Here is a 23,403-nt window from a genome sequence, read left to right on the forward strand (position 1 = left end):
TGCATTGTTTTTGTGATGTTGTCAGCTAACCAGAGAGAGTTTTGTCAACGCTGAGAATGGAATGCATATGTTTTTAAATAACATTCTTATTACGTTCTTTGAATGTTACTAATGTTTTCTTGTGGTCTTTATTGACATTTTTCATAATGTTCGGAGAACATGACTTTAAATTGAACCAAGAGGAAACCTGTAGGAAACATTATGCTGAAGTACTGGAATTCCCATAGAATGTTATTTTTAACATTCTTGGAACAGTTTGTGGAAGTTATCACGAGGAAAACTTTGGGAAGCGTTAGGCTGAAGTACTGAAATTCCCACAGAAATGTTTTGTTTCTTGACGTTCTCTGAACAATTTGATAACATTTCCAATGTCAAATCAGTCAAGTTCCTTAAAACCTGTTGCGACTCTAGGGGCAGTATTTTCATTTTTGGGAAAAAAACGTTCCTGTTTTAAACTGGATATTTTGTCAGGACAAGATGCTAGAATTTGCATATAATTGACAGCATTGGATAGAAAACACTAACGTTTCCAAAACTGTAAAGATATTGTCTGTGAGTATAACAGAACTGATGTTGCAGGCGAAAGCCTGAGAGAAATCCAATCCGGAAGTGCCCCATATTTTGAAAGCGCTGCGTTCCAATGAGTCCCTACTGATCTTTGAATGTGCTATCAACCAGCTTACGCTTTCTATGTATTCCCCAATGTGTCTACAGCATTGTGACGTAGTTTTACGCATTTATGTTGAAGAATAGCCGTAGGCGGCTACATTGCGTAAGTGGTCACCTGATGGCTCCCAGGGTGACTCTCGCGTAAAATACAGAGGTAGCCATTACTCCAATCGGTCCTACTGAAAACGAATTGTTCCGAGGGATATATTATCGAATAGATATTTGAAAAACACCTTGAGGATTGATTATAAACAACGTTTGCCATGTTTGTCGATATTATGGAGCTAATTTTGAATATTTTTTGCCGTTTTCGTTTTCTAGGGATATTTATGTCCGTTGCGTTATGCTAATTAGTGTCAGGCGATGATTACGCTCCCGCATGCGGGATGGGGAGTCAGTAGAAGTTTTAAGCAACAAAATGTAAATTCTGGGTCGATTTTTAACCCATTCAACTTCCTTACTTCTCTCCACTTTGTGAACTCAAATCCGAGGTTTACTCTGTCTTGGCCCAGGCTCTATCACTCCCCAAATGTATCTGTATCTTTGGCTTAGATGGAGGAGTATTTGCTGTTGGGTCGGGTATTTTCCCCCCATATCTGCCATGTCTGTAAGCTAGCTATCTTTGATAGCCATTAGCCAAGTGTTGGCTATGGGCTCAACTAGCAAGCTATCACACTGCCTCCTCACTCACAGAAAACACTTCACTCATTCTGCGCGCCACAAAATCTGGCGGGAAAATTTGACTCGACTGGGAAAATGAATACCAGCAAATACAGCAGTTCTCAAGCAGGCTAGGGGCACACTATTGTTATTGTTGCATTACATTGGATGACCACTAGTGATTTTGGAGCTTTTTAACATAAAAAATACAAAACTTTACATATTACAGGTTTAAATTGAAGAATATGGAGGTAACTTATCTTTGGTATATACATTTCTAACAACAAACCGAGATCAATGTATACCTGTTTATGATGCTATGATAAATTAAAATAAAACCTTTTCTTTTCAAACTTTTCTCTTCCAACATCAGTCAATTGCTACAACTCAATTATTTTTTATCAAGCGAGCAGATACACAGCAAATTGGCCAGTGTAACCTAGTTTATAATTTTCTGTGTAACATTTCTAGTGTTGATTACAGGAATTAAATGAACTTTGTAAGATAAAAGCATTTTCGGCAATTAAACGAAACAAAACATTATTTATAAAAAGCTATATATTAATGTTTTTTTAACACTGTAGTTTGTTTACAAGAATGATAGCTGGACTTTTAGTTTATGGTTGACACAGCTTGTTGGCCATTAGCCAATAGTGATTTTCAACGAGTTCAAAGCATGTGAATGCATCAAACTGGTATTTACGACTTCACAACTGGTAATTACTCATTTCCAACTTAGCTATGAACGAAGCATACAACATTCTCATCAAAACCACGCCCATAGTTATCATATTTCCCTGCATACTCTGCTGCAGATATATTTTTTAATGGTTGTTTTTAATACATGTGTTTTTGCATGTACTGGATATTGATTGATTAATCTTACAGTATTCTACTTAAAGTTAATTTACACATTTTTCAGTTTGTTAGATTTGTTGCATCAGTTACTGAAATGGTTGTTCCAGTTTAAATGGTTTAGGTAGTCTCCTTTTGTGGGTGAATAAAAAATTCCAACTGTTGGATATTCTAACTTTGGCTGAATTCAAATAGGAATTACACATCACTTGCAAGCCAGCATAATGTGCCTTGCAGGCCTGATGGGGCCTGTAAACCATTATTTTCAGGCCACAACCATTATTATTCCTTTAAAGTAAGCCTTTATGATATAAGTAATGTATTTGTAACAGCGTTCGTCTGTAGAAGGAGAAGCGGACCAAAATGCAGCGTGGTGGTTGTTCATTATCTTTAATGAAAAAATTAACTATACATGAAATAACTAAATATACAAAACAACAAACGGAACGTGAAAACCTATACAGCCTATCTCGTGACAACAAACACAGAGACAGGAACAATCACCCACAAACACCCAGTGAAACCCAGGCTAACTAAATATGGTTCCCAATCAGAGACAACGAGAATCACCTGACTCTGATTGAGAACCGCCTCAGGCAGCCATTGACTATGCTAGACAACCCTACTCAACCACAATCCCAATACCTACTAAAACCCCAATACAAAAACACACCACAAAATAAACCCATGTCACACCCTGTCCTGACCAAATAAATAAAGAAAACACAAAATACTAAGACCAAGGCGTGACAGTATTGTCATAAAGAGTTGAATTTTAATGATAACATTCACCTAGGACATGGGTGGTCAAATTACGGAAGGGGCGGTGCAAATAAAGATTTTGTTTGAATGATGTCTGTGAGTATAACAGAACTCATATGGCAGGCAAAAACCTGAGAGAAATCCAACCAGGAAGTGGGAAATCTGAGGTTTGTAGTTTTTCAACTCATCGTCTATCGAATATACAGTGTCTATCGGGTCATATTGCACTCACTAAGGCTTCCACTAGATGTCAACAGTCTTTAGAACATTGTTTGAGGATTCTACTGTGAAGTAGGAGCGAATGAGAGCTGATTCAACCAGAGGTCTGGCAGAGTGGCATGAGCTGATCACCTGCGTTCCATTGCATTTCTAAAGACAAAGGAATTCTCCTGCTGGAACATTATCGAAGATTTATGTTAAAAACATCCTAAAGATTGATTCTATACATCGTTTGACATGTTTATACGAACTGTAATATACGTTTTTTTACTTTTCCTCTGAACTTTCGCCATGACTTTCCCGCGCCTCGTGAGTTTGGATTTGTTTACTAAACACGCTAACAAAAGGAGGCATTTGGACATAAATGATGGACTTTATCGAACAAAACAAACATTTATTGTGGAACTGTGAATCCTGGGAGTGCATTCTGATGAAGATCATCAAAGTAAGTGAATATTTATAACGCTATTTCTGACTTTTACTGACTCCACAACATGGCGGGTATCTGCATTGCTTGTTTTTGTGTCTGTGCGCCGTACTCAGATTATTGCTTTTTCTGTAAAGCTTTTTTGAAATCTGACACAGCGGTTGCATTAAATGTGTTGAGAATGTTCCAAAGCTAAACAACTATCCTGAACTATTCCCATAAAGTTGTGGGAAGGTTGTATACAAAACACCATAGGAATAAAGGTTCAATAAAATAAAAAATAATTAATCGCGCTCTCACCCAGCTCTAAAAACAAATATGGTTTTCAGAACATGATATTCTAGCTGGGACCTCCCTTTCTGTTTATGAATCTACACCAGTAATATAGACACAACAAGCACAGCACATTCGTGATATTTAACACTGTATTCTGGAAAAGACAGACTTCTATGAGAATCTAGGGCTTTCTGTTAAATTTACAATGTTACAGCTTTCATTTGTGGTCATACGGTTGGATTTGTCAGAATGCCAGGGCTTTGAAGGGAAGACTTACCCCTCTCAGGTGGAAATGGGAGATTATGTTCCACATCCCTCTTTGCTGTTGAGCTCTGTGTTCTGCCATAGAGGAAGGCATGGGATACATAAGGGAGAGTTCAGATTCCTCCTGACTGGTCTTGTGTGACTGTTGCAGTAGCCTCTTTACCTCTCTGCTTGACGAACACTGGCTAAGCACAACGCCAAACAGACAGGTCAGAGCAGGTACCCGTCGAACTGTTTCTCATGCTGGGTCCGCTGATTCAAATCCTACTGAGTGCGTCAGTGTGTGTGTGTGTGTGTGTGTGCACAGTTGTGTCTGTATTCTTGTGTGAGTACATGTGTAAAATAGTTCATTCTGATGATGACTACTCCCCTGAAGGTACTGTGAGATTTTCTGAGCACATCGTACTCAGTCGGGAAATGCTCAGTAGCTCAGAAATAAAAGATACATTTGAGAGAGGACAGGAAAAGTGGGGGGGGGGGAGTGGAGGAAAGAGTAGTGATAGAGGGGAGAAAATCGATACAGTTACATATCGGGATATTATTTTTGACTACATACTGTATCGTTTTGACAATAATATTGCAATACTATTTTTGCACTTGTTGGCTGTACCTGCACAAAAACTCCAGTATTTTTCTTCATAGCTTGTTCTCCATCTTCTTTTTAAATATGGAGGCAATTTTGTTTTCGCACTTATATTTCCTATTCTGATCAAAACAATTGGTTATCATGAAATTGTGGAGAAAAGGGGGTAACAAGTAAATACAATGTTTTCATGTTTTCTCATGGCTCTCTCTTGTCCCTCTGCAGAAGACACATTTTGAGCAATATGTTTGGAACATCGAATCCCAATAAAATCACAGCATCGAATCGCAAAACATATCGTATTGGCACGTACGTACGTATCGCGAACGTGGTATCGTGTAGCCCTAAAAGACAGCGAAGGAAAAAAACATGAAAATAAGGAGTGATGAAAGTGTGGGAAGAAAGAGGAAAGGAATGATATGGGGAGCAAATAAAAGGCAGGGAAGGAGAGAGGTAGAAAGTTATTGGAATAATGCAAAAAAAAAGCATTATAATCAGCATGGGTCATACACACATTACAGAGAAATGGTAACAGACCGATGCTGTGTGTGGGCTTCTATTACTCCTTTATACAATGAATGAGTGCCAATATGAGAGAGGGATGGAGGGAAGGAACGCAAGTGGGGAGAAAGCAAGACAGGGAAGAGAGGGAGAGGGAGAAGGAGGGGAGCAGATGCCAGCCATATTGTTGAGACCTAAGGTATAGGAAGACAGTCCCCAGGACTCCTCAAACGTGTAATCTACCCAACAAGAGCCAGATGATTTCTAGCGCATCCCTCTCGTAAAACTTGCCCATGCATAAACAGCAGGGCTCTTTATTCTGGCATCGGCAGGACTGTATATGTACAGTATGTGTGTGAGGGTAAGGAAGTGTGATGCGCATGCAGCATAGGCCTCCATGCAGTAGTACTGCCCCAAGCTGTGCCAAAATTGAACCACACTACCTGGAAAATATGCAGCTCTGTGGTGGCAATAACGATTGGTCTGGCTAGCTGTTCAGTCAGAGTTCAACACTGAAATGTACATCCTGAGCAGCAGATTGGCTGAGTAGAGCCTCACCACTTCCTATCCCCTCCCTATTTCTGCCAAGATGAGGATGTGTTGACCCTCCATCGGGGTCATCACATCCAGGCCCAGTATCACCCGCAGCAGATGGTACAGTAGGAAGGAACTAGCAACGCTTCGCAGTAGTACCATAGCTAAATCTTGGGTAAGGCATACTGCATTTCTACACAATTTATAAACTATAAAATGTTATTTGGACAACAGCAAAAACAAACAAAAATGACTGCAGCCATTAATTATCACCGCAATATTCGGTTTAAAGGTCTATGGAATAGCGTGAGTAAAAGCATGTGGTTTTAAATATACTTAAGTATCAAGAGTAAACGTATTATATAAACGTAATATATACTTCATTATCAAAAGTAAAAGTATAAATAATTTCAAAATCCTTATATTAACCAAACGGCACAATCTTCATTTGTTTTACAGATATAGATAGCCAGGGGCACACCAGGGTGATCTCTTGGTAATTGCATGATTAGGACCATTTTAATATCCTGCTAATGTAACGAGTACTTTTGGGTATCAGGGAAAATGTATGAAGTAAAAAGTGCATTATCTTCTTCAGGAATGTAGTGAAGCAAAAATAAAATGTGTCAAAAATACCCCCCAAAACTACTTAAGTAGTGTTTTAAAAGCGCTTTTACTTACAACACTGCTGTTTTCTCAGTCATCTGTAATAATGATTAACAGACAGTGCTGATGTCATCTTGCATGGATTTACAGTTTGTTGTCATCTTGTTGCAAGTCTCTTTCAGGACCCCCACCTCTCCCTGGGAGAACTGCAAACGGTTCTTGTGGTCTTGGACATTTCTGGTCAGATCATCCATTATTTTGGTAGTTGAGTCCACCAGTATTTGGACAAAGCTCTTGAAGCTATTTTCCTGTTGCTGTAACAACTGCTTGTAGACATCTTTTTGTTTATTTAAAAGATCATGCACCTGTGATAGCGAAACACTGTCCTCTCCATTACTCCAACCTACTTTAACTTTCGGTTGCATGATGGTAGCAATGGCCGATGGAAACAGCAACAAACAGCAGGGATTTAATCAGCCACAAGCCCGGGACTATCCGCGGTCCCAGCCACAAAAGGGCTAACCGCGTTGCGGGCTGTGTTCAAACTGCCAAGGAAACCTGGCTAGCTTGATAGCTAGCAGCTAGGCTAGCTGCTTCACCTAGCAGCAGCTCTTCAGACTTAAGGGTTTGGCAGTATCCTGGGACAAGTAGAAGCGGACCCAGCAACTGAGGCTAACCGTGTCGCAAATTAAACAGGTAGGCTAGTAAACAAACATGTTTTCAAGGAAAAACTTTTTTTTAACATTAAAAACAACAAATTGTTCCGAGTTCAGCATGTACCCTCATGATAAACTGCAAGGGACAAACTAACAGTAATTGGTTGTGATGCTTACCGGACTGTAGATTGGTAGACAAGGTCTTCCCGTTTGCGGTAGTCCTCCATATGAGAGTAATTGGTATTAAACATAGCATCGTAGGTGAAGATTTTCTGCTTAATGGTGCCCCCGTCTGTGACCTGTCAAGTGAAAAGAGAAAGAATTAATCAAATAATATGGTCTATAATACATGGAACAGATATTTCTATACCCACAGACCTACCCTATGCATAAACCTGTGTTCTGCTCCAATTAAATATATTATAAAACTTTGCTCAGAGGCAAACTTAGTACCCTGGCCATCAATTATCTAATTTATCAATTTAATGCCATGTTAAGGTGTTTTTTCTATCTTAAAGGGGGAGTGAGGAAGAGCCTTTCAAGCTAATTCTGAAAATGGCCAACATATGAAATCAGTGTGACACTCACTTATATAGCTTTAGGTATGTGCCCATGTATACAGCCGAGTCTTAATAAAGAGTGATGCTCTGCAGCGTTCTGTAGGTGTCAAGGAGTCAGAGGTATTGGCTTGTGATGAGATATTGCGAAGGTGGGGATATATTCAAAACACCATAGTCTCATTTTGCATCCACTTTTTTTTTGTGTGCTGCAGAGTAAATGATGGAGCAATACTCTCCTTAAAAATATTCACAGGGGAGAGGAAGTCACTTAGCATTTGAATGACTGATTTCTCTACTCCTCAGCGCCACAGACAGACGTAAAGAAAAAGGGTGACAGGATTTTAATGGAGCCGCTAATGCCGCTTTGAAGGAGGAAATTGTTGGTGGGCTAGGGATCTTTCTTCCCTTCGCCACTGAAAATGCCATCGCCCGCTTCCTAATCCAATCCCCTCAGAGGTAAATAAGGCCTATGTGATTAGTTCCTGCATAATGTACACAACACCTCACGAGGGGACAGTACTGGGTAATTACTTTATTTGAGTGAATAATTCCCGGTGCCCCATAAATGTCTGTGGGACAACTCATCACCTCTCTGCCTCTAGGGAAGGGAGCTAAATACCTCAGGCTGTTGCTAAATGATGGGGTACACAGAGGTAGAAGAGCTGAGAGGTAAACGTGCTGGAACAACAAATACTGTGGGTGGGTTTTAGGGTATGCAGAACAGTTACACGCATGTAGGTGGCATTAGTGGATTACATTTACTTTTCTCTCCTGTAACAAATGTCCCACTAGGCACAGACGTCAGTTCAAGTTTTAATGTCACATGTACAAGCATAGTGAAATGGCTGTCTTGCTAGCAGCAGCGTATATGATGATTGTATCTGAGTAGGTGTGTTTAGACTCAGTATAAATGTATGTGCTTATTATGTGTGTGTGTAAGCAAACAATGGTGTGAGTGTTTGTGTGTTGGAGTATCAGTGTGTGTAGTGTGTAGGGCCCTGTGAGTGTGCATAGAGACAAAAACAATAAGAAAATACAAAGGCAACTGAAATAGTCCATGTAGCCATTCTGTTAGCTATTTAGTTAGCTATTTAGCAATCTTATGGCATGGTGATAGAATTTTTCAGGAGCCTGTTCAGAACCCTAACTCTAACCCTAATTCAACATCTATGCCACGTTGGTTCAACATAATTTCATTGAAATGACATGGAAACAATGTTTATTCGACCAGTGTGTGACCAGTGGGGTGGGTGACATCACATGTTCATTGCTATGGAAGATGAATTGCAGGGAGGTGTAATCAGTGAAATTCACCAGGACCCACTGGTAGGGCTAGGGACCATGACCCTCCACAGGTAAAAAGTGTTCACTTGGCTTGGCCACAAACAGAATTTCCTTCCTTTTCCTAATGAATGCTTTGGCACCACACTCAAGGCCCCATGATTATTATAGCCATCTGTTCCTCTTTTAAATGTCAATTCAGTGATGTAGAGGCACACCGGCAAAGTGGCATCATTCTGAGATTTACAGGGAGAGGCAACAGCAAAAGGTTTGCCGTTAAAAGCAGAGCCATGTTGGAAAATTGTGCTTTCTCACCAACCTGCTCTGTTCCTGGATTGTTTCTGTCTGACATCACTGTACAACAAAGCATGGAAAAAGTACAAGTGCTCTGTGCAACTGAACACAAATATATCCGTTCTGAGTGAGTGGACAGAAACATGACGATGGTAAGTTAAACTCAGGGAAATGTGATTAGTTTGAGATCTAAAAGTTAGCTATCATACAATAATATGACATTTAGCAGAGTTGTTGACAATTATTTAGCAAGTTCAATGACAAGTTCAGGTCAATGACAAATACAGCATTCATAACATAGAAGGGTGTATTGTACACACCTGAAACATTTGCATAAATGTGCTTAGTCAGAAAGTGCAAAATAAGCTTTATTCTACAGTATGTGCATCAACAACAAGTGCACAAGGCCAGGGCCAGTATGAAAGTATCATGGCAACATTACAACTCCCCTATAGGAACAGACTCACTGCACTCCCAGTACTACAGTAACACTGTCCCTGGTGCTGAGTCATATGAGGCTTCTTTCAAAAAGCCTAATGATAATGCTCTCTGGGCCCTGAAGTACTGTACAGAGGTGTGTAAAATTGACATTTTCAGCCCCTCTCTCTTTTCACAGTCCATCTAATCCAATAGACAAAACAACACCTGTCTCACAATGGACTCATCAGTGGACAGACCCCTGTTCCCAGAGAAGGGACAGCTTTATGGTGTGAGTGAGAGAGAGTGAGAGAAAGAGATATGGAGACAGACAAATGCTGTGCAAGAGTGAGGGGCGAAGGCGAGAGGTAGAGGAGCACTCTTTGATGGTAGAAAAACACTGTTGGAGGAAGCAAAGCTTTCCTTCAGCTGTTTTGCTGATTCCAGGCCGTGATTTACCGAGGCACGAACAAAGGCATCAAGGCCTACCCCAACACCTCTGCCATCTGGATTTATAAAAGACAGGCACGGGTGGGCACGCCACTTCTCTTCCTCCCTCTGTGACCAGGAATGACCAAGGGACCAAAAGGGGAGAGGGGAAAAGGTAGCTGACAGGGGTTGAGGTTTGGGCACACACAGTAGAGAGTGCTACAAAGGGTCCTACAGTGACCTAGAGATATGATAGTGCAGTGATCTCTCCAGATGGAGAGTGAACCATATCCTACCTGCTCTCTCTGCTGTGCTCCCTGTTGTTAGGATGCTGCTCCATTATTGAGGTCAGGCGAGGGAGGCCCAGGTCTCTGGGGTTAACCCCTTTTACTCAGCTCATCAGAGATGTGCTTATTTATAGGCCGCAGCTGAATCAGTCACAGGAGAGAATACAGCGAACTAGCTACAGTAACACTGCCGTCTAACTTGAGGAGTATAAACCAGAACACTTCAGGTCAATCTGGCATTCTTTCACATCACAACCATGACAAAGACTTTCATAACTAAACAAAGATAGACCACAGCCTGTCATTTCCAATGGGAACAAATTAGTCATAGTGGGCAGAAGAAGCAAGGAGGTGGGCAGAGCCAAGCGCGAGCTAGCAAAATCCTTTTTGTGCGTTCTAGCATACATCTGCATATTTCCGTTAGGAAACACCTCCTCTGTGAAGTGTGCGTGTGCAATGTGCGTGTGCAATGCAAACTTAATTCGCTTGTGCAATGCAATGTTTTAAAAGGGTAAAGTTTACAAAACTTAGTCCACTCTGTTCATAACAGATTATACTTTTGGGAACAGAAAACTGTATTGAGATCAAATGTTCCATCGATGAGAATATTTGCAGAATGTCGGACAAAATCCATCTCATTCCATCTTCTCCCACTGCCAGCCAGAGGGCTTCCTCTCACTACCATATTTGGTAGTGAGTGGAAACGCCAGGTGGATGCTTCACATTTAGACATCTGGTGAATAATCTGTCTCATTGTTCTATCTGTCCCATGCAGTCTCCTCTACTGCTGTTACTATAACTTAGGTGTGGGCTGAGAGGATAGATGGAAAGGATCACTTACTTTCTGGGAACATTTCACATGAAATTGTACTTTTACAAAAGTTCTCACTTGGTATTTTTAAATCTACAGGGAGGCGGAGCAATAGTAGCTTCTGGATCAATCGGCTGTTAGTTGTGAATAATGAATGGGGATAAGACACAGAGCAGTCAAAATAACTCTTGAGCTCCATTTAGCTGTTCAACTGAGGCCTCAAAGGAGGCCTAAATGGGAAGCTACACTAAACAAAGAAAACAACCAGTATAACAAGACATGCTATATTCTCTGAAATCATTTGTTAAGGGACAGCGATAACGATAAAACATTTCACTTATACAAAGCAGAAGACCTTCACCTTAATGGCAGTCAGTGGTGACAGCTGTCAACACAGAATGCTGCAGTGGGTTGTCCACTGATCCTGTTAAGATGGGGTGTGCTGCAATGCTTTACTCAGTACGTGTGGTGCTGGGTAATGAATCCTGTAAGTAAACATTGTGCAGCTGTACAGTCATCCAACCTAGTTAGTGCTCCACCCTGTTAACCTGTAGATGTACTGGACTGTCTGCTGCCTGTGGCCTCCTACTGGGCCCTGAGTGTCACACAACCTGTTTAAGGGGATTTCACGGACCAGATGGCACGCTCCGCTCCTACTTACCTCCTCTCCTCCCACCATCTATCGGTCTCTGCTCCCCGCAGGAAGGAAAATATGCTAATTAAACCATGTTTTTCATAGATGACGCACACATTCTTCCATTCACATAGATGTTGGTGACCCTACTCTATCATTCTGACAAAGATGGTCTGTGCTTTGACAGATAAAAAGGCTTTGGTGGTGCGGTAGTTCAGTCATGCCACACGTGAACTAAGAAAGGGGAGTTTTGCTTTTATGTCTGTACCAGAAAGCAACAGGGATTCTGATGCACATTGCGGTCCTTTATTCCATATAGAGCCAACTACTGCAACTGACTTTTTTCAATGCAATGTAAATAAACATGAGCGTGATTGCTTGGGATCCCTTAGTGTGAGCAAATACACCAGCCAGAGATGACTATCAGCGTGGTGGATATTTTCGCTCGCCTGTTATCTATGTCACATTCTCTCTGCATGCTATCACTCATTTTCATCCCAATTTAACAGAGTAGCACTGGCTTGCGATTGCCTAAGGCTTGGTTTGGCAGATTGGCATGCAGGGATTAAAGCTGTGGCTTCATAAATCTGTCACCAACAGGGAGGACCAAGCCTTGTTTGCAACCATGTGTGGGCGAGGCAGAGGTAGGTTGGGGGAAGCAGTGTGGAGGTCAACCAACCTATTTCAGGGAATGACATGCAGGTTGAAAAACAATGCACAAGGGCCTACTAAAAGTGCCCATCTACAGCCATTAGACAAGGCAATTGAGAAGTGGTTATTAATGTTGTCAGTGAGAGGGAGACAGCCTGACTGTGGCCAGATATTTAGCGTGCAATGAGATCAAAGCAAACCAGACCTGAAGGAGACTGCTGGTCTGGATCAGATATTATGCGTATACCATGACTCTCTACTTAACCCCCTGACAAAAAGAGAGTTGGACCAGAGCAAGAACAATATGAACCCTACCCCTCACTCTAGAAACAGCATTTTGTTTTCAAATGAAATCCGAGCCAAAGTTGGCAGCAACAGTGCTTTAGCTGTAGAACGGAAGGCACCTAACACAAAATGAGTTCCAAATAGCTTCCACACCTATCAAAAAGTTAACTCTGCCATCCCATGGATATCGTAAAGAGAGGGTTGAATAAATACAGTATACTGCTGCAAATACCGTGAGTAATATACGACTTGGTGCTACTTAGCGGACCGAAAATGTAGCCTTGGTGCATTACTAACATCACATTATTTTGAATTTCTGTCCTTGGGGAACCAAGTTAGACCAAGGATTTTTTACAAATGCCTCAGCAACTCTAATAAACATCACATATTAAGCAGCACCAGTAGGTCACAAATAATAACATTAAAGTGGAAAAACAAGAAAGCCTTACATAACTGCAGAAGTGAATGATATGTTGTGTAATACAGTGTTTCTATCTGAAAACAAAGTGGATGATCAAGGACAGGTGGATAATGAAATGCAGCTTCATGGCAAAGTGAAAACATCATTTTGTGCACTTGTCCTTAAAGTTGAACTAAGCAGAAATCGCTCCACCATTTCCTGGCTGCTAAAACTCTCCAAAAAAGTTACATATTACCAATTTAATCTGTTTAATCAATGAGCACTAATTAAGTGAACCCAGGACTAAACACATACACCTTCCTCTAATTTAGAATTAATCATCAGACATCCAGTGGACGTCTTCTCTCTCTCATCTCCACGTACAGCAGCAATGTCACCAGAGGACTAGACTTATGGAGTCAGCGCGTTCCACACTGGGCTTACATGAAGTCTGGATCCATTTAAGTTGAACTAAGTATCAAAGCAAGGCTTGCAAAGCTACCAGTAATTTACTAAAGTAACAGGTAATCTATGGCAGTCTATGGTAACTTTGGTAATTAATACTTTAATGATAAAAAAAAATATATATATTAATATTTGCGCAGTATATATTTTTTTGACACTATCTGTGTTCATGTTGTCCATATAGTAGATAAACCACATGGTTCAAAAGAAAATGGCCTGATAAATGAAAAAATGATCTAATTAACAATGGCATTCTTTTCTATTAACTCTGCAACTTGTCCAACTATTGCATTTTTTCACAACTACCACCAGTTTGCCCCCAAAACATTTACAACAAAGACATATTGACATAGTAACATAAATAAACATTTGTAAAATATATATATCTGAAATATACCAATGGTATTCACTAAAATGATGGTTTATATTTAGGATAATGTTTAACGGCTTTGTCATTCGGCTTTGTCATTGTTTTTTGAGAGTCACCTTATTAAATTTAAAAAATATATATTTTACATGTAAGAAGGCCACAGAGAGGGCCAGAGATATTAATAGACACCTGTGATGATCTGTAGTGCCCAAAAAGGACACTAGATGTAATCCAGTAAAATTCCACATATTCCTTGAAATTTCTGGTAGTTTACTGTTAGACTTAGAACTTTTCTAGTAATATACCCTTCTTTTCCAAGCCTAATCTCAGCAATGAGCTTTTATTCAGTTCTATATACAGTGGGGCAAAAAAGTATTTAGTCAGCCACCAATTGTGCAAGTTCTCCCACTTAAAAATATGAGAGAGGCCTGTAATTTTCATCATAGGTACACTTCAACTATGACAGACAAAATGAGGAAAGAAAATCCTGAAAATCACATTGTAGGATTTTTAATTTATTTATTTGCAAATTATGGTGGAAAATAAGTATTTGGTCACCTACAAACAAGCAAGATTTCTGGTTCTCACAGACCTGTAACTTCTTCTTTAAGAGGCTCCTCTGTCCACCACTCGTTACCTGTGTTAATGGCACCTGTTTGAACTTGTTATCAGTATAAAATACACCTGTCCACAACCTCAAACAGTCACACTCCAAACTCCACTATGGCCAAGACCAAAGAGCTGTAAAATCACACCAGAAACTAAATTGTAGACCTGCACCAGGCTGGGAAGACTCTGCAATAGGTAAGCAGCTTGGTTTGAAGAAATCAACTGTGGGAACAATTATTAGGAAATGGAAGACATACAAGACCACTGATAATCTCCCTCGATCTGGGGCTCCACGCAAGATCTCACCCCGTGGGGTCAAAATTATCACAAGCAAAAATCCCAGAACCACACGGGGGGACCTAGCGAATGACTTGCATAGAGCTGGGACCAAAGTAACAAAGCCTACCATCAGTAACACACTACGCCGCCAGGGACTCAAATCCTGCAGTGCCAGACGTGTCCCCCTGCTTAAGCCAGTACATGTCCAGGCCCGTCTGAAGTTTGCTAGAGAGCATTAAGATGATCCAGAACAAGATTGGGAGAATGTCATATGGTCAGAGGAAAACAAAATAGAAGTTTTTGGTAAACACTCACCTCGTCGTGTTTGGAGGACAAAGAATGCTGAGTTAAATCCAAAGAACACCATACCTACTGTGAAGCATGGGGGTGGAAACATCATGCTTTGGGGCTGTTTTTCTGCAAAAGGACCAGGACGACTGATCCGTGTAAAGGAAAGAATGAATGGGGCCATGTATCGTGAGATTTTGAGTGAAAACCTCCAATCAGCAAGGGCATTGAAGATGAAACGTGGCTGGGTCTTTCAGCATGACAATGATCCCAAACACACCGCCCGGGCAACGAAGGATTGGCTTCGTAAGAAGCATTTCAAGGTCCTGGAGTGGCCTAGCCAGTCTGCAGATCTCAACCTCATAGAAAATCTTTGGAGGGAGTTGAAAGTCTGTGTTGCCCAGCAACAGCCACAAAACATCACTGCTCTAGAAGAGATCTGCATGGAGGAATGGGCCAAAATACCAGCAACATTGTGAAAACCTTGTGAAGACTTACAGAAAACGTTTGACCTCTGTCATTGCCAACAAAGGGTATATAACAAAGTATTGAGATACACTTTTTATATATATATATATATATATATTTACCCCTTTTTCTCCCCAATTTCATGGTATCCAATTGTTTTAGTAGCTATTATCTTGTCTCATCGTTACAACTCCCATACGGGCTCGGGAGAGACGAAGGTTGAAAGTCATGCGTCCTCCGATACACAACCCAACCAAGCCACACTGCTTCTTAACACAGCGCGCATCCAACCCGGAAGCCAGCCGCACCAATGTGTCAGAGGAAACACCGTACACCTGGCAACCTTGGTTAGCACGCACAACCTTGGTTAGCGCGCACCTCCCTAACCCGGCGAACCCAGGGTCTCTGGTGGTGCAGCTGGCGCTGCAGTACAGCCACCCAGGAGGTGCAGTGAAAATAAGTATTGACCAAATACTTATTTTCCACCATAATTTGCAAATAAATTCATAAAAAATCCTACAATGTGATTTTCTGGATTTTTTTTTCTAATTTTGTCTGTCATAGCTGAAGTATACCTATGATGAAAATTACAGGCCTCTCTCATCTTTTTAAGTGGGAGAACTTGCACAAATGGTGGCTGACTAAATACTTTTTTGCCCCACTGTATACTATTTCTCCTATTTTCCTCCCACCACTGCAGATGGGTGCGGGCTCACAAAGGCGTGTGCAATGGAATACAGATGGTTTAAAAGACATCGGGGCACTGTGGACATGACAAGTCTGCATATATTTTGGAGCTATACAGTTCCTATCCACCCCCCTCTATGCCTTATACACTCTAGTAGGCTACATTTCCCATCTGCAACTGTTGGTAGCACAATATTAAGATGTTGTTATTCATTACATGGAAAAAGAGCAGGTTGGCTGAACAAAGGACTGAAACAGATTTGGTGTTTAAGTAATTGTGAAGGTTTGCTTAGTTTGCACAGTTCTATACTTCATTGTAATGCTTATGTATTTAACGTGTTTCAAGGTTTAATGTTTATTCGCCAAGTGCACAGGACACAACAGGTGTAAAACAGTCAAATGAAACTCTCACCTTGAGAGCTCTTTCCCAACAATACAGTGATAATAATAATAATATAGATACTTGTTGTGACTTTACTTCCAATAATCTGATGACTGTATTTATCTAATCAGCTATGTTTAATTGTTACCCGATTCAATTAATAACGTAACAATTAACTCATTAGGAATTTGGGGCACCAGAAGAGTGGTTGTTAAAGAGCTCCCATCTTACCTATCATATCCATAAAACAGTCAATGCATTAATCATAACCTCGTATCATATCATCATTCTGAACAGTTGTAACCTCCTGCATCTACAAACCCCCCAGCCTTACTTATGATTCAGTACTACACAAATTGGTTGAATTATTTATTTACTAACTAACTAAATGGTAACACAGGAGAAACATACACACTTAATACAAATAAACGGGTCCCTAGCGGACTGACAGAACATGGCAGCTTGTTACAAAGGAGATAGAGAGGGCGAGATGGAGAGGGCGAGAGGGAGGGTGAGAGAGAGGGCGAGAGAGAATACTTTGGTACATTTAGAAGCTACTCTCACAGTAATCATATACATTGCAAACAAACCGCCGCCCGATTGGAGTAAGAAATCATGAAGATGTTTACATGTAAAGGCCTTGGTTTGCCAGGTATCTCTGTCAGAACCAAGCCTTCTTAGAAAGGGACTTGGTTGGACCTTTCCACGGCTCGCTTGTAATGCTGTGATTCTCCAAAAGTTGTCCCGACCCATTTATTCTACTGTTGCTCTCCTCTTCTGTCGCCCGGCATCCGGCAACCCAACATGTAGTCCTGAAACAGATGTAGTCCTGAAACAGTCCTGAGCAGAACTACAGAGCTCACTCTGCTTCCATTCGCTATGGAAGATGATTCTTTGAAGATAGGCTAGCCAGATGTATTGATGGTTCTCAGTGGGGTGATGAGATTAGTAGAATATGATGGTTTGAAGAGTAGTAGAATGGTCCCGCATAAATTCTCTTTTCTAGATATTTTACTTAGTACAGCTACTCAGCCATACGAGTGATTGTCCGGGACGTGACATTATCGTCTCTCATGTTGAGATTGAGTTCGAACCACTTTCGACATGGGCTGCAGCTAAATGTCTCTTTGTTCATTCTTAATCAACCGTTTTATACAGTTAATTCAAAACATTCCGGTCATGGGTGGTGCAGACAGTGAAAACAACCAGACAGTGAAACAACCAGTCAGGCTCTCAACGGTGCAGCTGTAAAAGCAGCTGTAAAAGCAATTCCGCGATCGGAGGTCATCCAGTGACTATTGGTCAATAGAATGGAGGGAAGTAGTGGCTGGTTTCCCCTTCGCCTTAGTCTCAACAGGATGAAAAATCTCTTGCCTCTTTTTCGTCTACGTTTTCTCTTGGGTGCCCCGAAGATTGGATCGGAGGTACATAAAGAGCTCAGGGCAGATTAATCGAAGTGGAAGTCGAAATTGAGGTTAGTAAGTGCCGATATGATGTTCAAAAGTATTTTTTTCGGACCATAAGAAATGATAGCGAATACATTTTGTGCAAAAATAGTAAAGATAAATGCCAAAATAATTACAAAATGGAAAAGTTGGGTCGGAGCTCTCAAGACGCCAGCCATACAGTAGGGCACCATCTTGTACGCTCAAATAACACTTTGTTACTTTTTTACCAATGACTAAATAACAATTTCAGCTCTTCAATATTAATCTGCAGATGAAAAAACTAAATCCTGCCTATAATTCATTACTGCATGGTAAAAATATATATTTTTTATACAATTTCCAAATCAATGATGAATTTAATCTGTTGTAGCTATTTTAGGTTACACCTATTAAAAGGCAGCATTGCCTCCCCATATGGGAAGTTTATCAGTAATCCAGTGGATGAATTTTGCTTTTATTAAATTGTGATGAGGTGTCAAGCAGGTTACCGAGGGATTAACAAAAAATATTTGCACCAATCCTCCTTCACATTCCCAGTGCAACCACTGAATATGGATTCTTCCTGGGTTGGGGGAAATATTAATCAATGTGCAATGTGTTCAGCACAGGGGCTCATTTCATGCTTAAATACATCAACTTTCTAATCCCTAATGTGTCGTGGGCCCTTATTTCAAGTTTAATAAGACATTCTTGAGTTAAATTGAGGAAGCAGACAGTGGTACACATTATTTACTAGTAATGCACGTTTTCAGGGTGACTTTGCATCCCCATTGAACTGAGTGCAGTACTTAATTATGAAACAAAAATCGTCATTCAATATCAAATAGTTACATTTTTCTCATTTTCACCACACGTCTAATCTGATGTTCCACTGTTTATCTTTTTTTCTTGTGGTGTTGACTGAAGAGCTTTGGCGCTTTGGGGATATTCTCTGACAGCTAAGTGCACACCTAAGAGACTTGTGCTTTAAATTACATGTAATGCTGTGATCTAAATAGAGACCAACTTCCAGACAGTAGGCTACCTAGTGTTTCTTGCCATAATGCAGCACTGATGAGCGCTAAGGTCTCTGTGTTTTTCATCTGTAAACTGTTCCATTTACAGTGGGGAGAACAAGTATTTGAAACACTGCCAAGTTTGCAGGTTTTCCTACTTACAAAGCATGTAGAGGTCTGTAATTTTTATCGTAGGTACACTTCAACTGTGTGAGACGGAATCTAAAACAAAAATTCAGAAAATCACATTGTATGATTTTTAAGTAATTAATTTGCATTTTATTGCATGACATAAGTATTTGATCACCTACCAACCAGTAAGAATTCCGGCTCTCACAGACCTGTTAGTTTTTCTTTAAGAAGCCCTCCTGTTCTCCACTCATTACCTGTATTAACTGCACCTGTTTGAACTCGTTACCTGTATAAAAGACACCTGTCCACACACTCAATCAAACAGACTCCAAAGAAGAAGAAAGAAGAAGAAGGATGAGTACAACCCCAAGAACACCATTCCAACCGTGAAGCATGGAGGTGGAAACATCATTTTTTTGGGGATGCTTTTCTGCAAAGGGGACAGGACGAGTGCACCGTATTGAGGGGAGGATAGATGGGGCCATGTATCGCGAGATCTTGGCCAACAACCTCCTTCCCTGAGTAAGAGCACTGAAGATGGGTCATGGCTGGGTCTTCCAGCATGACAACGACCCGAAACACACAGCTAGAGCAACTAAGAAGCATCTCAAGGTCCTGGAGTGGCCTAGCCAGTCTCCGGACCTGAACCCAATAGAACGTCTTTGGAGGGAGCTGAAAGTCCGTATTGCCCAGCAACAGCCCCGAAACCTGAAGGATCTGGAGAAGGTCTGTATGGAGGAGTGGGCGAAAATCCCTGCTGCAGTGTGTGTAAACCTGGCAACATATGATCTCTGTAATTGCAAACAAAGCTTTCTGTACCAAATATTAAGTTCTGCTTTTCTGATGTATCAAATATTTGTCATGCAATAAAATGCAAATTAATTACTTCAAAATCATACAATGTGATTTTCTGGATTTTTGACCTCTACATGCTTTGTAAGTAGGAAAACTGCAAAATCGGCAGTGTATCAAATACTTGTTCTCCCCACTGTTTATAATTCCTCCAGTACAGTACATGATGCAAGTTGAGTTATCACATATCAAGAGAGTTCATTAACAACAACATTGACAATTCCCTGAGAACCTTCCCTTAATGCAATCAACAACTTTAATCATCCTGGTTTATACCTGCTCTAGCAGAGAGAAAAATATGCCAAATGTTTTTTGGTGTGTTGCTTTGAAACAATCACATTGCACTTCACCAAATAGCTCAGCTTTCCATCCCACATTAAATCCAGGACAGCTAACCGGCATTTCTTAATTAAAAGGATGGCTCTCAAATAACAAGATGCTAATTAACAACGTTGGCACTGAGTAGCCAGAGTAGCCATTTGGAGCACACAAACCTGACAGCTACAAAAATATGTTAATTGCCTATGACATGACAAGTAAACCAAATCAAGGGGTAAATTCTTATTAGCAGGAGAAACCTGTTTATAATGACCTATAAAACAGTAACATAATAGCCTTGTTTTCTTGTCACAGGGAGATTTTTCAAGGCCTTCAAAGCTTCTTAACAGTAAGTAAAATGTGTCATTAACACTGCATTCAGTACATGGCAAACACAATGGTTGTCTTCAACCATCTGATTTTGTCCCCTATGTGGAATAAATGTCACAGGGAGATGGAGGATGGAGGAAGATAAAGAATTATTCAATTTGACTGCAAAGTGATTGAACATATTGCAGGATGGTATGTGATTTGAAGTGAAGGATTTTCAGAAGGCCAGCTTGGTATGAGGAGTAAGGCATCATACAATCACAGTGTGAGTTACTGAGGTACAGTTGGACAAACAATTGATTCCCATTCAAAATCCTATTTTCCCTAAATCCTAAACCTATCCTTAACCCCTAACCGTAAGCCTAAAAATAGCCTTTTTCCTTGTGGGGACCGGCGAATATTCCTTATTTCTTATGTGGCACAAAGATAGTAAACCTCCATAAACACACATACACGCATGCAAAGCTACTCCATAAATTAAGCACCCCCAGGCCACTAGAAGAAGATATTGCTTGTATCTAAATAAATAAATATTCCCCCAGGGTTATGAGGCCTCCAGCTGTGTTGACATTAAAGGGCTTCTGAAGCAGCAGCCATGCTTTTGCTGAGGCAACACATTTTATACAGCCCTGGTATGGTAGTCCAAAATAGTTCCGATCCAGGGCTCTGGGTGGAGGGATAACAGCATCAAAACTGTGCCCCTGGGCACCAGATCTGTCTGTCCTTGCATCATCCAGTCTGCTGTGATGGACAGGGACTCCGGTCCCCTCTGTGACCCACTGTGAGAGGAGTCTGGACAGGACAGGACGGCTAATCCGACAGGACTGGGAAGAAGACTGGGCAGCCATTTGATCTCTGCCCTCTCCCTGCAGGGAACATTCTCACTGCAAAGAGCCATCAGCTGGTCTAATGATGAGCAGCAGGCAGTAACCTCTCCACTGATCACAATTCACACTTTATAAGTCGGGGCATCCAACACGTGTGATCTGTTGACCCCTAACTACACCAGTAGCCACGTCACTACCCCTCCCCCCTCCTCCAGTCTATGGAGACTCATTCAAAAAGGATCTTTAAAAGGGACTGGTGTTACTATCCACTGTAAAGACGTAGTAATGGCTCCCAATGTGAGAGAAGAAGCAGAGAGAAAACGATGAGCGTGTCCATGGCGGAAATGTTTACTTGTGGCAATGAGAACATTAAACATGGCCTTGATTCAGATGAGTGTCACAGCTAAGGGGAGATGGGGTGGAGCAAAATCGTGCGGTGGACAACTTGTTACTGTCTCGGGACCAGAGAAATATGAACCGTGTTTGAGAGGCATTTTGGTCGTCTGGCGAGGGCTGGGGGGATTTCAAAGCCCTGTGATCAAGCGGCACTGGCTAATGAAGCGAGAGACACATCACATGGCAGAGAGGGTGTAAGGTGTAAATGGGATGGAGGAAAAGTCTCTCTCTATCTATCTCATTCTTTCTTTCTTTCCTCTCTCTACTTAACAAATCTCCTCTCATTAGTCTGTTTCCTAGTGTTGTGCACAACATATCAAGTCTGCTGCAAGCAAGAGCTGTCAAATGAAAGTGTTAAAGAAAACTATTGATTCCTTAGAGGGAGGTCTTGGGAAAAGATTCCAGAGCACAGTCAAATCACACACTGCAACTGTAAAACTCACATGAGGTAGCAGGCGAAAAACAGTGTCTGTCTTCTGAAGAAAACCATTACATGAGGTTAGCTGTCCTCAAGGTAGAGCCCACACTTGGTGCAGTGATTTTTGTCTGTGAATAGATGTTTTCTTCTCCATACTGATCTTCAAAGCATAAAAGGTAGCTATAACAATGTTTCAGTGGGGTTGGGAAAGCCTGAAAGCTAAAAGCATCCAAACATTCCCCATGGGAGGTCTAACAGACTAAATATGGAACAAAACTGTCAGACTAGTCAAGATAATAAAATGTTACCATAAATAAAGCTCCACAAACATTAAAGTCATACCTACTACCTGGACACAGAGAAACATTATTAAACAGTGCATTCGGAAAGTATTCAGACCCCTTGATGTTTTCAACATGTTGTTAGGTTACAGGCTTCTAAATCTACACACAATACCCCATAATGACAAAGCAGAAACAGGTTTTTAGACATGTTTGCTAATTTATAAATAAATAAAACGGAAATATGACATTTACATAAGTATTCAGACCCTTTACTCAGTACTTTGTTGAAGCACCTTTAGTCTTCTTGGGTATGATGCTACAAGCTTGGCACACCTGTATTTGGGGAGTTTCTCCCATTCTACTCTGCAGATCCTCTCAAGCTCTGTCAGGTTGGATGGGGAGCAATGCTGCACAGTTATTTTCAGGTCTCTTCTGAGATTTTCGATCGGGTCAAGTCCGTGCTCTGGCTGGGCCACTCAAGGACATTCAGAGACTTGTCCCGAAGCCACTCCTGCATTGTCTTGGCTGTGTGCTTAGGGTCTTGTCCTGTTTGAAGGTTGAACCTTCGCCCCAGTCTGAGGTCCTGAGCGCTCTGGAGCAGATTTTCATTAAGGATCTCTCTGTACTTTGCTCTGTTCATCTTTGCCTCAATGCTGACTAGTCTCCCAGTCCCTGCTGCTGAAAAAACATGCCACCACCATGCTTCACCATAGGGATGGTGCCAGGTTTCCTCCAGACGTGACGCTCGGCATTCAGGCCAAAGAGTTCAATCTTGGTTTCATCAGACCAGATAA

The 23,403-nt window shown here is 41.1% G+C and overlaps 1 protein-coding gene across 2 annotated transcripts in view; it reads right to left on the reverse strand.

Annotated features, from left to right (window-relative positions):
* LOC109891047 (immunoglobulin superfamily member 21) overlaps positions 1 to 23,403 on the reverse strand; it is a 266,112-nt gene that overhangs the window by 119,549 nt on the left and 123,160 nt on the right. For both annotated transcript variants that reach the window (XM_020483336.2, XM_020483337.2), the window contains exon 3: positions 7,190 to 7,311. In XM_020483336.2, coding sequence (XP_020338925.1) covers positions 7,190 to 7,311 — 122 coding nt within the window. The remainder of the gene's footprint in view (positions 1 to 7,189; positions 7,312 to 23,403) is intronic.

This window comes from Oncorhynchus kisutch, linkage group LG5, assembly GCF_002021735.2.
Source record: "Oncorhynchus kisutch isolate 150728-3 linkage group LG5, Okis_V2, whole genome shotgun sequence".
Classification (NCBI taxonomy): Eukaryota; Metazoa; Chordata; class Actinopteri; order Salmoniformes; family Salmonidae; genus Oncorhynchus; species Oncorhynchus kisutch.